This window comes from Crocuta crocuta, unplaced genomic scaffold, assembly GCF_008692635.1.
Source record: "Crocuta crocuta isolate KB4526 unplaced genomic scaffold, BGI_CrCroc_1.0 scaffold31, whole genome shotgun sequence".
Classification (NCBI taxonomy): Eukaryota; Metazoa; Chordata; class Mammalia; order Carnivora; family Hyaenidae; genus Crocuta; species Crocuta crocuta.
The window spans coordinates 11,079,286-11,094,208 of record NW_027528362.1 but is presented as its reverse complement, the minus strand read 5'-3'; the positions used below and the strand labels follow the sequence as shown (position 1 = coordinate 11,094,208).

General features: G+C 39.6%; 1 protein-coding gene across 1 annotated transcript; it reads right to left on the bottom strand.

The window, feature by feature from the left end:
* Window positions 1-1,076: 1,076 nt before the first annotated feature.
* Window positions 1,077-14,236, bottom strand: ABHD13 (abhydrolase domain containing 13). Its single transcript, XM_077753906.1, has 2 exons — window positions 14,187-14,236; window positions 1,077-6,481 (listed from the first exon to the last, which is right to left on the bottom strand). Exon 2 carries the CDS (start codon window positions 6,459-6,461, stop codon window positions 5,448-5,450), a length of 1,014 nt encoding a protein of 337 aa, XP_077610032.1. The 5' UTR covers window positions 6,462-6,481; window positions 14,187-14,236; the 3' UTR covers window positions 1,077-5,447.
* Window positions 14,237-14,923: the final 687 nt, after the last annotated feature.

The window sequence follows — 14,923 nt, the reverse complement described above, 5'->3', positions numbered from 1 at the left end:
AGAAAGGAGTCTGACTCCTGAGTCGCCACCTTTTAGAACATGGCTGGGTTCACTCTGTGAAGGACCCTATAGACCAAGAAGTCCGACTCTGATCTCCTGAGAGATGGCCTTCACTCAGCGCCCTTTGTGAGGGAAAGGTGTCGTTTTGTCTTGGCGAGTTCCAACAGGACAAAGATCAAGGAGTGAGATCAGCGGAGTCGGAAACCAGTTCTGCGGACTACTCAGTGATCAAGAATAAGCAACAAAAAGGAGTCCGAACAATACCTGGTATGTCACAAGCATTCCCCAGAAGACCTACCTATTGTGAAATACTTTCAGGGAGTCATATGCCCCTGGTGGTAGAGGATGGAAAATAAATCTGACTGGAAAAACAGATCAGTTCCCAAAGTATCCATTTCACTACATTAGGAAGAGGACTCCCGAATTTTTTTAAGCTTTGGTTATCTACCAAGGGCTGAAAAAAGAGAATGAGACGTATTACAAGGCTAACTTCTAGATTTTCCTACAGAAAAACAAATTTAAATACTTTGGGAAAAAAGTGGTTTGCTGCATAATATTTCTAATTTTCCATCAACAGCCAATTATGTTGGAAGTGCTCCTAAGGAATAAATCACTCTTGAGCACATTACTCACAGGCTGGTCGTGGGGCTTCGATGATCAACATGCTCTACAAGTGATCGCACTTGTAGGTATTCAAAAAATGTCTTTCCCTCCCTCGTCCTTAACAAGGTAACTTCTACTCTCTGACCAGACCCAAGTGTGATGACTTTTAGCATGTCAGAATGCAAAATGAGTTGGAGAGTGAAACAGAAATGTGAGAATTTTTTTGAAAATAAGAACTAGTAATCTAAAAACTACTTCCTCTTGGGATTCAGGCTGGCAGTCTTTCAGGGAATCCACGGGATTCCCACACCTATTTATGCAGGGTGGTCTCGAATAAGTGAACTCTTCATCTCCACTTGCAGAGGGCCATGTAGCTTTCTCATACATTTCCTATTATCCAACTGGTTCTGACACGACAGAGGCATGCGAGTTTCTTATCAGGGAAAGACAACTACAGACTCTTAAAGACTGAATGAGTATCAGGCCATTTTTAATCATCTTAAACCATCAACTCAATAGTAATGGGATTGAAAAAAAAAAAAAAAAGACCAGAATTTTGTGAAAAGGCACTTACGAGATCTGAACGCCACAGGACTGTGAACACTTAGAATTTATTCATTCCCAGATTCATTTAACTCATCAAATGCTTTGGGGCCTATTCATTCACCAGCAGCCCATATACAGAAAACATTTACTATTAGCTTAAATTAAATGTCTGTGGGAGAATAATATGAAAAAAGAGAATATAAATCTACCTTACACTTACCGTCCACAGCATTATTACAATAAAAATTCATTAATTTCTGCACAAATTCAGAAAATTTATTTAACCATTAAGGAAACCTTAATGTTCTACCATATCATTTAGGTTAATAGAAAATTGGGTGGGGGGAGAGACTAAATACAAACTATCTTAAGACATTAATCAAACTTTTAATGTTATCAATTTATTGCATATGTCAGTACAGAAAAATAGAAAGTATACTCTAAAAGAAATCTACTGTAAAAAAAAGCAAATGTAAATGTTTGCTTGCTATGGCTAGTACACTGTGTACTGTAACATTCAAATCTGTTATAAAACCGTATTACTGCTTCAAATAAAATATGGCAAATAACAAAAATATGATTTACATCATGAGACTGGGTTAACTTTCTCTTATCCTGAATGTACCCGAAGGTGTTGAAAACAACTTGAATTTTCAGTATTCACTGTACTGACAGAAACTGTTATAAATTATGTTAACACAGTCATCCCTGTTACATATGTATATATGGCACTTTTCGTAAAAAGTGTCGCTTATACATGTCCTATTTTTAAACTACAATTTTAAGATACAAAATATAAATGGAGGTATATTTGTGCCATTTGGCAAAACCGTGTTGACTATAATTAGGATGAATGCACTTATTTTGCTATACAAATGAATATATTACGTCTGATTCGCTAAGATGATTGCATATATGGTAATATAAATAAACTGAAGTGCTTTTCATTTTCTACCCTATTGATTTAAAAAATAGATGTCTGTGCTCTGTCATTTCCAACTTTACCTGAGTGATATGAAAATACATAATTTAAGTGGATAATCCAAAAGCATTATAACTAGTATTTTTCACAGTTTTTTTTTTCCCTCATAAACTGTTGTCAAACTTAATAGGAAAAACGGAGGGGAGGGCCACTGGAGTTCAATACATCTCAATTATGACCCAAGTTTAAAAGTGACTTGTGGGACATCGTTTTAAAATTTACCCTATTTTTTTTTTTTTTCCTAACCTTAAGGGAAGAAAGGGACTCAATAATGAAAATGTCTCTTAAACTGAGATTGGGAGATAATTTATATAAAATCGAACATGGCCTTCATTCTGTAACTGGACCAAATAAATCTATCTTACAAAAATAAGAAACAGATATAAATGCAGCAGGTGGTATGAATTCTCAGTAAGAACCAAGTGCCTGCGGCTCATCATGACAAAGTAAGTGTAAGCTGCCCTATAACAAAACTGAAAACAGCACTTTGACAAAAATATCAATTTTACAGCCAAGGTATCGCAATGTCAAGTGCTCTAGTCACTTTCTTGATTAGAGATGGCTGCTTTCGAATGCTGTGTTTTGCACTGTTAGGTGGCCATTTCCCCCAATCTTATCAGTAAATCACTAATCATTTCCTGGATCTCCATTTAAGAACCACGTCCCGGGCCCCTTTCCGGCTATTTCTCTTCATTTAGCACCTTTTATCTGTCACAAATTATTTCTCCCCAGATTTTGCAATATCCTTCTGGGTGTCCTTTATACCATTCCCCCCACACCCTAATAATCCCTTTTAAAATAATGGATCTTCATCTACATGGATTGTATCTTGCCAGATTTAAAACCATTCTGGGACTTCCACATTTACAGTAGCTTAAAAACTTAAAAATTCATTCATAAACTCTTATTACAGCTGCTCTTGCAAAATGGGCCGGAAATTAATACACAAGGCAGACATGCTTCCATTCTCACTAAGACCTGGGTCTAAATGAAGAAGTGACTCATGAAGAATTCACATTTTATTAAGACCAACTGCTTTGGCCACAAAACTAGACATGTTTTGAAAAAATAATGCCATGGGCTTCATGGCCCCCTGACCACAAGAGTTTGTCTTCTACCCTCTTCCCATCTAAGGAAGTCTCGGACACAGAAGGCGAGAAAGATGTCCTACTACCCTAAACACAGCCCCAGGAACAAATGTCCCTTAATCCGAAGAGAACGAAGGTGGGGATGAACAGGAGTACTGTACAACTTTTGAAATCCTGGCTTTAGTGGGGGAAAAAATGGTTTATAAATAAACCTAAAAAAAAAAAGCAGCATAAGAACAAAACACTGATGAAGAAAAAGCTCTTACCCTTCATCAGCATAGTTACGAGTGAAGGTGACAATTGGGTCACAAGGAGAACACTCAGTGATTCCACGGAAACACACAAAGCTGCTCTGAACCTTAAAGATGGTAAAGCTGAGGTGCACCAAGTAAGCTCATGCCTAAGTACATGGACTTTTGCTGTAGTAACTTGTTTCCTCGGAAGGCGCCACTGTGTGGGGGGTCACTACAGCGCAGTGATGGACAAGAAGAGAGGCATCCTTTCACTGTGGTGGATGTATACATAAAAATACATCTCCCATGATATGCGTTACCAACTTTTTTTTTCTTAAAGCATGACTCTTAAACAATAACTTATAGAAAAAGTGTCTTTTAGAAATCATAATTGCTAGGATTAATGTTTTTCTAAATACTGACATAAAGTGAATAAGAATGTTATTTGGCAAAAGTATCTCTAGCCCCATCTCCATGGAAAGAGTCTAAAATTAAGGTCAAGAATATTGACCCCTGATTTCTCTGCTCTAGCTGCTTGCACAAAGCCAATAAATATAGCTAAAACATTCAAAATATTCTACGTTAAAGCTGACATAAGGTACAGAGCTCAATTACATCTAATTTTTGAGGACAGCTTGAAACAACTTAGCATGATTATACCCCGTAGCTTGTATTTTTTAAAGTATATTCTGCAGATTTTAGGGGTTTTTTAAAGTAAGATTTTTCTTACTCTTCTCTATGTCTAAATACTACTTCTCACTTATAGCCACTTAACTGTTAAATGTGGTAATAGGTTCTGTAAGAAAAAGTTCTTGAGTTCCTTCATTCCCACACTCCTACAAGAAGGAGAAAAATAAAGGCGACTTCCTGAAACTGTCCTTTAATGCTCTCTGTAAGAACAACTGAAACATTAAACCAAAGAACAGGTTTTTTGCTTTTGATTTTGTAACTTTTATTTTCAGAAAGTCCAATAAATGATACCTCGGCTTTCGTGGGCTGATATACCTAGACACTGGACTTAAAAATCAAGTGTGGGAATTTCTGTAAAATAGTTATGTACAGCCATGGAATGATAGGACTTGCTAATTTAATTCTTAAACAAGTTCTGATGGTCGTTATGACTGCTGTGAGGGGTTCAGCTGTAGACTTACAAAATTGACAGAAGCTAAAATTCTCTTTGCCACCAAAGTTACAAATGTTAAAAAGTTCAAATATGCACATCAAAGCTGCAGTAAAATTCTAAATTTCTATTTTTACATGCCATGATCCAGACCGTACCTAACAAAACACGGTACGTTGATATTGGAAAACGGGGTCCCAGTGATTTGTAAGAAAAAGCTGGATCTCAGCATTCACCAGAGCAAACTTCAATGACAATCTGCACACAGGCCTCACTGTCACTTCTCGCCGAAAACAAAATAGAGTTTACATAAAAATAGATATAACCCAGGTTACCATATACATCGGTCGAAGACCAGTACTATTTACATTAAAAACAATGCATTGCATAATTCAGGGAATAAAATACCATCATGCATTTCATTTTAACTTTTAAGGTGAAGAATGCAGTTACAGAACTAAGTTTGCTTACCACGATTGTCCCGGTACTTGCTAAAGGAATAAAGAATACCCAAAGGTTTCTCGTTGACAGATCTCCTTCCACACCCGGCCACGAATCTAAGTGCCACATGAAGTACACCCTTTTAGCAACAAGAAACTTTTGAATACAATATGCTATTATACTGGCATATTAAACTAAAGATATGGACACATAACCACATTGAAAGGTTTGACGAAAAGGTATGAAAGAATCCCAAGAATTCCAGTTCTTCAAATGTAAAAAACTATTTGGATCATCTCAAAGGAGCACTGAAGTCCTTTCAAAGTTTAATGTCACTCTTCAGACAAGTACAGACATAACACACTGCTAGAAAGGAACATTCTTTATCATTCTGCAAAATTAAAATACAGTGCACTAATCAAAAAGAAGAAACATTATATAATTGTTACATTGGATGAAGTTTTTGCCATTTCCTCAGGAGAATGACTTTTTATTACTTCTCGGATGAACTGCTCCAGGGCGGTGAAATAGCCCTGGCACTGCCACGTATCGTTGTGAGTCCCATCGGGAAAAATGGCTAATCTCTTAGTCCGAGACGGGGAGAGTTCATAAAGTTGCTTCATCATTACTGGTGGAATTAACTGGTCAGAGAGTCCAGAGATGAAAAGAGAAGGCATTCTGCACTGAGAGATTTTTCTGTAGGACAGGAATTTATTTTTGTAGCACCATAAAGGAAGGTAACGCATCGGGAAGAATGAAAATAAAGTGCTGGCCATATGCGGTATGCTTAAAAACGTGTTCTCCACCATGATGGCTGAAATCCTATGTGAATTTTCGGAAGCCAAATGGATTGCCACTGCTCCTCCCAAGGAACGGCCAAAAAGAAAAATTTTCGTTTTGTCAAGGTCAGGTCTAGTCATCACGTAGTCTAGCACAGCTTCAGAATCTAAGTAGAGTCCTTCTTCACTCGCTTCTCCTTCGCTTTTTCCATAGCCTCGATAATCAACAAGCAAAAGATTCACTTTGAGGTTAACCAACATAAGCAATGCGTTCGGTAGCCTGTGACCTATGTTGCCTGCATTCCCATGAAAATAAATTATAGTCGGGGAATAGGGCGAATTGTCTCCAGTGTATCTTATCAAAATAAGATTCAGACGTACTCCATCTTTGGTTCTGATGAAAATGTTTTCATGTGGAATACCAGTGGGCATGGGAACATAGAGGCGTGAAGAAGATGGCTGTTCTGGGAAATAAAGCAATACATCCTGGAATTTATATAGAATACCTGCTATTGATACGAATATTAACAAAAGTAAGATAACACCTCCGTACAGATGAAAAGTCACTATTAAAGGTAAAAGAGAAATACGGCACAGAGCCCAAGACCACGAAGCCAAAGCTATTAGCCATCTTTCAACAAAGTTCCAAAGCATCCAGGACTTTTCCATTGTAGCTCTCCGTAAGTGTCCTAAAGAGAGAGAGAGAGAGAGAGTCAGTCATTCAACATACGATTATTTTAAAAGTTAGATCCATGATACAGTAAATCACGGCACTAGGAGAGTCTCTGGAAGGCTACAGCAATCCATCCACTGTTGTTCACATTCCCCTCGTTCCTTCTGTTCTCAACAGTCTCCTTTCTCCTTCCACTGCTAGAATTATAAAACACAAATATTCATCAAAATATATTCATTTTTCTAAAAAAGTGCTTAATTACTGCCAGGTCCTTTCATTAATGCATTCACCTTGATGTGACAGAAAAATCAGTTGATGCCCTGTTCCCAAATCTGTATGAGGGAATGGAGGCTCAGGGGCCTAAGTAAATGGCCGTGCTCCCAGCTCCTCAGGTAGAAGAGCCCAGAAGCCAATGAGCTTGATTCCAAAGCTCCTGGCGTGCCTACCAGTGAGTTAGGCAGATTGGGAGAATTTCTCTTTTGTATTGAGGTATAACTGACATATAATATTTTATGATTTCCAGGAGTGCAACATAAGGATCTTTATCTATATTAAGAAATGATCGCGGTAAATCTAGTTAATGTCTGTCTAGTTTTCTTGTGATGAGTACTTCTACGATCCACTCTCTTAGCAACTTCCAAGTATGCAATGCAGCATTAATGACAGTTGCCAAGCTGTACCCAATATCCCCAAGACTATTCATGTTATAACTGTAGGTTCATACACTTTGATCCCCTTCACCCATTTCGTCCATCCCTGCCTCTGGCAACCAGCCATCTGTTCTCTGTAGCTATAAACTTGGGGGTTAGGTCTTTTTCTTTTCTTCTTTTCTAGTTCCACACATAAATGAAATGATACAGCATTTGTCTTTCTCTGACTTATCTCACTTATTAGCACAATGCTCTCAAGTTCACCCATTTTGTGCAAACGGGAAGATTTCATTCTTTTTTATGGCTTGGTAATATTTCATTGTGTGTACACGCCACATTTTCTTTATCCATTCATCCATCATTGGCTACTTAGGTCGTCTCCGTACCTTGGCTATTGTAAATAATGTTGCAATGAACATGGGTGTCCGTATGTCTTCTTCAGTGGTTTTGTTTTCTTTGGATAAACAGCCAGAAGCAGAACTGCTGGATCATATGGTAGCTGTATTTTTTATTTTTTGAGGAACCTTCCACAGTATTTTTCATGGGCCACACCAATTTACGTTCCCACCAACAGCGCCCGAGAGTTTCTTCTTCTCCACATCCTCACCAACATTTACTTCTTGTCATTTTGATGATACCCATTCTGACAGGTGCGAGGTAACATCTGTGGTTTTTCATTTGCATTTCCCTGATGATCAGTGACGTTGAACATCTCTTCATGTACTTGCTGGCCATGTATGTCTTCTCTGGAAACGTATTCAGATCTTTTATTTCATAATCATGTTGTTTTGCTGCTATTGAGTTGTGTGAGTTCTTTCTATACCTTAGATACTAATCTTTTATCAGATATATGCTTTGCAAATATATTCTCCCCTTTTACTAAAGACTTTCTTTTCATTTTGTTGATTTCCCTTGCTGTGCAGAAGCTTTTTAGTCTGACGAGGTCCCACCTAGTTATTTTGCTTTTGTTGTCTCTGCTTTTGGGGTCAAAGATCCAAAAATCTTTGCCAAGACAGATGTCAAGGAGCTTACTACTTAGTTTTCCTCTAGCAGTTTTATGGTTTCAGGTCTTAAAGTCTTTAATCCATTTTCAGTTAATTTTTGTGTATGTGTAAGATAGTGGCCTACTTTCATTCTTCTATACATGGATAGGCAGTTTTCCCAGTGCCATTTCCCCCAACTGTGTATTCTTGGCTCCCACCCTGTTGTAAATTAATTGACCATTTACATGTAGGTTTATTTCTGGGCTCTCTATTCTGCTCCACTGATCACCGTGTCTGTTTTTATGCCAATACCACATTGTTTTGACACAGTTTTGTAATATAGTTAGAAATCAGGGAGTATGCCTCCAGCTTTGTTTTTCTTTCTCAAGATTGCTTTGTCTAGTTGGAATCTTTTGTGATTCCACACAAATTGTAGGATTACTGTTCTATTTCTGTAAAAATTGCCATTGTAATTTTGATAGTGATTGCACTGTATCTGTACACTGTTTTGGGTAATATGGGCATAATAGCAATTCAAATCCATGAGAACAGAGTACCTTTCCACTTATTTGTGTCTTCTTCAATTTCTTTCATTGATGTCATACAGTTTTCAGTGTACAGCTCTTCCCCTTCCTTGGCTAAACTTATTCCTAGGTATTGTATTTTTTTAAGAAATTGTAAATAAAACCATTTTCTTTCACTTCTCTTTCTGATAATTATTAGTATATAGAAACAAAACAGATTTTTGTGTACTGATTTGCTATCCTACAACTTTACTGAGGTAGGCAGGTTGAAGGCAAATTTTATTAAAGAGACAGTTAACATATTCTAATCAGTCAAGATCAATCTGATATAATGTACTGTCAATTTTCTTTTTCACATTATAAATTATACCTAAACAAACTGAGGTAAGAGTAAATTGCTTTCTCCTCTACCTGGAGGTTTTCACAGTTAAACTTAAACAATAATTTATTCAAATTAACTACGGGTTTCCAGTATTGTATTATTTTTGAGAGAAAGAGTTTAATAATTTCTCTTTCACAATGGATTAAAGAGAAATTTCAGATTGCTAGTATCATGAAATAGCACACAATCTTGTACACAGCCCTTATTGCAATTTCATATCAGTGAGTCAATCCAGATTAGTATGATGTATTGATCAGGTCATAAATAGCTGGGGGAGAAATGTAAAATGAACACATGGCAATTCTATCTGAGAACCAGTGATAAAATGAAGAAAAGGACTTTCTGGAGAAAAACTTTTTTAAAGACTTCTGAAAATTATAATTGATAAAAGAAAATGCAGAAGAGAAGCATTTCAAGTCAACATTTTTTGGTTATCAAAGAAGTTTATGCATAATTGCCTTAAAAAGGCAAAAAAGGTGAGGTACGGTGTAAGCTTTCTTGTTAGCAGTCCTCTCTTTATACGTTTGCCAAGTTTTAAAAATTTTTAGATTTTCTTTTACTTGCAAGCAAAACTACCGTATTTTATACTTAAATAAATAATTGTTAATGACTGATTTTTAAAATTTTACTGTATTCCATAAGCTCATAAACAGGACATTTTCATTCACTGAATTAAACACTGAAGACAAAAATCAGAAAACCAAATTAAATTAGATTGGCTATAAAAGTGAGTTAGAGGGTTTAATAGATCTGATATTTCACTATTACCTCACCTAACTTATCTTACTAGCTTACTGAACATAGACTTTCAAATGTGAATTCTTGTTCAAATGACTCTCTTTGAACATAAACCGAGGGCACAGCATTTCCTGAAGTTTCTCTGCAATCTACACTGCCACCCAGCTGTGGCAAGTTTTATTACATGAGCACTATGGTAAGTAGGTAAGACACAGGACGTAAAGCAAAAAATTCCAAGTTTGAAAATACCCGGGCAGTGGCTGTCCCGACCTGGCTAAAAAGCAGACCGCAAGGGGCCGCACAAAGCAGGCCAAGCAGGCCAACATTCCAGATCACGAATGAGTCCGGGCCTTGTGCAACCCCTGATGGCCGTTTAGCAGCAGCCCCATCACACAGGCCTTTGCTGCATCCCTTCCACGTCGTGCTTGAGTCTGGACGACACATCTGGCCCGCTTACGCTTTTCATCTAATGTTTACTCACTTTTATTTTTTTAAGGATTTTCATTTGTACCAAGAGCTGTACTGGGGAAAGGTAAAAGCCCACCATCGTTAACTTTATCCATCGAAATGAAGAAATTCTGTGTAATGATTAGGATTAACGAGGTCTGGGATATAAAATCCCAATATACTAGAGCACCACGCTATTTGGAAAGTAAGATAATCATTTAAGACATTTCTTTAGTGAACAATTTTACTGTCTTTTTCATAGTTAAAGCCAATCATTTATGACAGTGCTATGAGAGTTAACACCATTTATTTGGGATTTAGCAGAAAAAAAGAACACAGCTAAAATCCCATCACCCTAAAATTCTGCTCTACCAAGTATCTGCTGAACAATCTTGTGTTTATCACTTATTTATTTCCAGTCTGAATTTCTTTTCCATAGAAGGAGACCTTTTAAATGCCTACGTATAAGGCTGGTCAGCATTACCAAATGAAACTAATTTAAAAAGCATTTACAGATACTGTAGATATATTAACTATATTTGCCTTTGTGACTAGTATTTGTAGCTATTCTACCATGTTCTTAACCATGTTCTGCTCAAATTAACATTAACATCAGATGTACGAAGCAAATCTAGAAATTTGATAAGGGTTCCTATATCCCAGATAACCAGGAGTTGACTCAGTTTTCCAAATAAACAAAATCGTTACAAAAAACTACCTGAACATTTCATACATACATATATCTCATACATTCAGAAAAAAAGTTACAATTTTCAAATATTCAAACTTGGAAAAATTATCTTTTGTAAAGTAGCCTCTTTACTTTCTAATTTCCACATATAATACTGAATTTAAATCTATAAATCCAACAACTGTTTTTCCCTGTTTCACTAGCGTATCCCTACTGGGTAGGACACCACTTTACATACATTCCGAACTAAAATGTTTTCCAAATGAACAAACAAATCGTGTATCTGTACTATTAGGCTTCTAAGAAAACTGTGTTCTGAGCACTGGACACATGTACTTAAGACTGGACATCAGAAATATGGCAAACGTGAGTCCACTTTTGGTTAGAAATCACAGGAATTAAACTGAGAAGTCACCTTAACTAAACAGACTGTGATAAACAAAGGCAATCTTATCATCTTAAACAACGGAAGCCGGAATAAACGTCAGTCCATTTGGAGGAATATCAAATGGAAATCAATTCTGAGGACAGGTTAATAGAAACTGCTCTCAAGCGTGTATGCTGTCTTCTCTTCCATATGCTTTGACACGAAAGAGCACCCCCACTCACCGACCGCCTTACCCTCACCCGACCCAATTTGCTGGTAACTTCTGCTCCCTAGTCTGTGTCTCGCCTCTACGCGCTAAAGGGGACGGGAGCAAGCAAACCTAAAACGGGAAGGATGCTTTATTTATGAAACGTGTTGAGACTTTCAGCAGAATACAATTACCAGAGTCACCTGCTGACAGGGGCAACTCCATCCAGACCCAGACGTCACGAAAGCCTCCGCAAATGCACAGAACCTCTGAAAGAGCGCCCCGCACAGACCCGACAGCTGGCGGTGTGCAAGTCTGACGTCGGTTTTGTCAGTAAATTCGTGCGAGTAAAGGGTTCACAAAACCTTTTCTCCAGCATGAAAAACGTGACCTCTGGTTAACCTTCCAGCGCTGTTTCCCTGGAAACCTCATAAAGGTGGGACAGCGGCTGTCTCTGAGCGACATTATGCGTGGTGAACTTGACCCCTGGCGGTGAGCGGACCTGGTTAGGGTGACACATGACCCACAGGGAGGAGAAAGAGGGGCCCCCGGTAGTGGGGACCAGCCTGTGGCTGGCCTGTCCCCTGCCGCGTCCTGGACGAGCGCCCACATGCTATTACAAAAGATACTAGTTACCCTGAAGCGAGGAGGAGCCACGTCAGGGGGCACCCGTTCCCACCCACATCACCTGCCACCGGCCTGAGCTACTGTTTGGGGACAACAAACCGGATGCCGATGCGCCAGGTTTCCCATCCCACGTCCTTCAGCATCGGGGAGAGAGGCGGTGCTGGGGCGGTCCGTCGGCTCTCCTGAGTGACACTCTGGGCTGCTGGTCACAGGCCATGAGCCAGGCCTGGCCGTCCCCGCACACGCTCACCGGGTGTGCTATGGGGCGGAACTGGGAGATGCACACATTCAAAGTGAAACCAAAGTTCAATCTAACTAGACAGGTGGCTTCGAGGGAAGGAGCTCTCGTGAGCCCCGAAGACAGGAGAACTGGGTCATCTTCATGCGGCTACGTTATCACCGTGTTTCCACCGCAGGCCTACATCCTGGACATCTGACGTGTCCCCGTCTCTCAGTCCCGCCTCCGCCGCCTTCTCACAGCAGGTCTCACACGGTAGATGTCGCTACAGCCCGTCTCCCTGGGGCTTAAACCACCCCAGCACCTACTCCCGGAGCATCGGACGCACACCTCTCCCCATGACCGCTCACGAGAAGGAAACCTCACCTGCTCACCAATGCAAGCGGTCCTCTCAATCCACAGCGCAGCCCCTCGGCCCGAAGCAGCACCAAACCCTGCCTCTCCCTCAGCTTCCGGTTACTCGAATTCCAGAGTCTCCCTCGGACCCACCCCCAAACAGAGGCATTTTCCAAGGTCCTGTCCCTTTACCTCCTTTCGCTCAGCAATTTCTTTTTTTTTTTTTTAANTCATGACCTGAGCCGAAGTTGGACACTCAACCGACTGAGCCACCCAGGTGCCCCGAGCAATTTCATTCTTTTTCTCGCCTCCATCTATCACGCTCGTGTATAAATTATTCTGATCCTCTGTTTACTCCACCTAAAATCTCAATTTATCGGCTCCCTGAATACCTGATATTTCACTGACACCTCAAACTTCTCTACAACTAACTGCATCCCTCTCCACCTCACATTTCCCATGTTTTTCATTAATTACAAACAAAAAAAAACATGATGTGCAAATACTTACTCAAAAGCGCAAGTAAAACTCTGGGGCTCAATATATAATAATACAGTGAACTAAAATTTAATTAATGTGTTAGTTTCAAAAATAAGCACATTATCATAATATGCACAGGTCTTGACTCTGAATGAAAATCAATCAAACTAAATATAATTCTTTATTTAGAATAAAGTGATTAGGGGTATCATATTGATATTAGCAAGCACATCTCAAGAAATCATCTATTGAGGGGCGCCTGGGAGGTTCAGGTTAAGTATAGACTTCAGCTCAGGTCATGATCTCACTGTCCGTGGGTTCGAGCCCCGCATCGGGCTCCGTGCTGACAGCTCAGAACCTTAAGCCTGCTTCAGACTCTGTGTCTCCCTCTCTCGCTGGCCCTCCCTCACTCATGTTGTCACTATCTCTCAAAAATAAAATTAAATAAAAATAATCTATTGAAAGCATGACTAACTTTTACTATGATTTTCTTATGACAAAGTAGAAATAATTATGATAGCTTTCCTTTCAGAAGAATGGTTTTCAAGTATCANCGTGCTGACAGCTCAGAACCTAAAGCCTGCTTCAGACTCTGTGTCTCCCTCTCTCTCTGCCCCTCCCTCATTCATGTTGTCACTATCTCTCAAAAATAAAATTAAATAAAAATAATCTATTGAAAGCATGACTAACTTTTACTATGATTTTCTTATGACAAAGTAGAAATAATTATGATAGCTTTCCTTTCAGAATGGTTTTCAAGTATCGGCAACACCTTGATGGACTATAGGAGCACTTTAATCCTAGGAATACAACTTACAGGTCTGGCGATGATCATCTTGAGAATTTTATGCTCCTGATTAACTTGTTTTATTCAACTTCAGTGCTCCACATGCCTCAGGTGTTTAAGTATTAGGCCATTATATGTATACAACAAACAATTAATTTAAGACTAAAAAATAAAAAATAATTTGAAGCCGCAGAAGTGTCAGAAGCCCCAGGTCGGTAGCGTCCCCCGGGACAGGTCACCGGGGTTAGTGAGGGCTTGCTCACCTGATCTCCCGGAATCACCTTGTGGGCTCCCTCACACATGCACTTGGAGAAACCCAAATGGCTCCACCGCTAGGAAAAATACGTAAATATTGTTAAAGCTGATGGTCAAAAAAAATACAGAGATCAGTGCGGAAGTCACGCCCATCCTCAATGACCTGAGGCCTCAGGACAGAACCGCCACGGCCCAGGGGAGCCCTCCAGGCCCGCCCCGGCCGCTGAAGCCCAGCCCTGGCTCCCCGGCCTGCTCAGACTCCAGCGCCTCCACCGCACGATTTACAGACTGAAGACACGGCCACACACAGGGGCACGGCCTGCTGGGGGAACGACAGTCTGGGCGCCACAGACTATCTGAAAGTCATAAACGTACAGCCCTTGTTGTCAAGTCGCTCGTGATCGACTTAGGAAACAGACATGGGCGTCTAAAACACTGCATGTCGAACGTAAGTGCATTTAATTCTAAGAGAGACAAAGAAAATCGAAGATCACAATTGTCCTTAAAAACACAAAAACTGTAACTACGTGTTCCTTACAAGGTAATTTTCAGTAAGGCCTGCATTTCATCATGCCTGATTACTTTCAGGAACCAAGTGGAAATCTGTGCAAACGTTTAAAACACAGGACAAAGCGTTAGCTCCAGGATTAAGGATGTCTCTTACTTGATATCAAAGAGCTGTCTATGCCACTTGTTTTTACCCACTTAGCACAATTACTCACAGGAACGGGAAGCCTTCAAGCAT

Coding starts and splice junctions, on each gene's coding strand:
- ABHD13 (XM_077753906.1), bottom strand. CDS start 6,461: ATGGAAAAGTCCTGGATGCTTTGGAACTTTGTTGAAAGATGGCTAATA.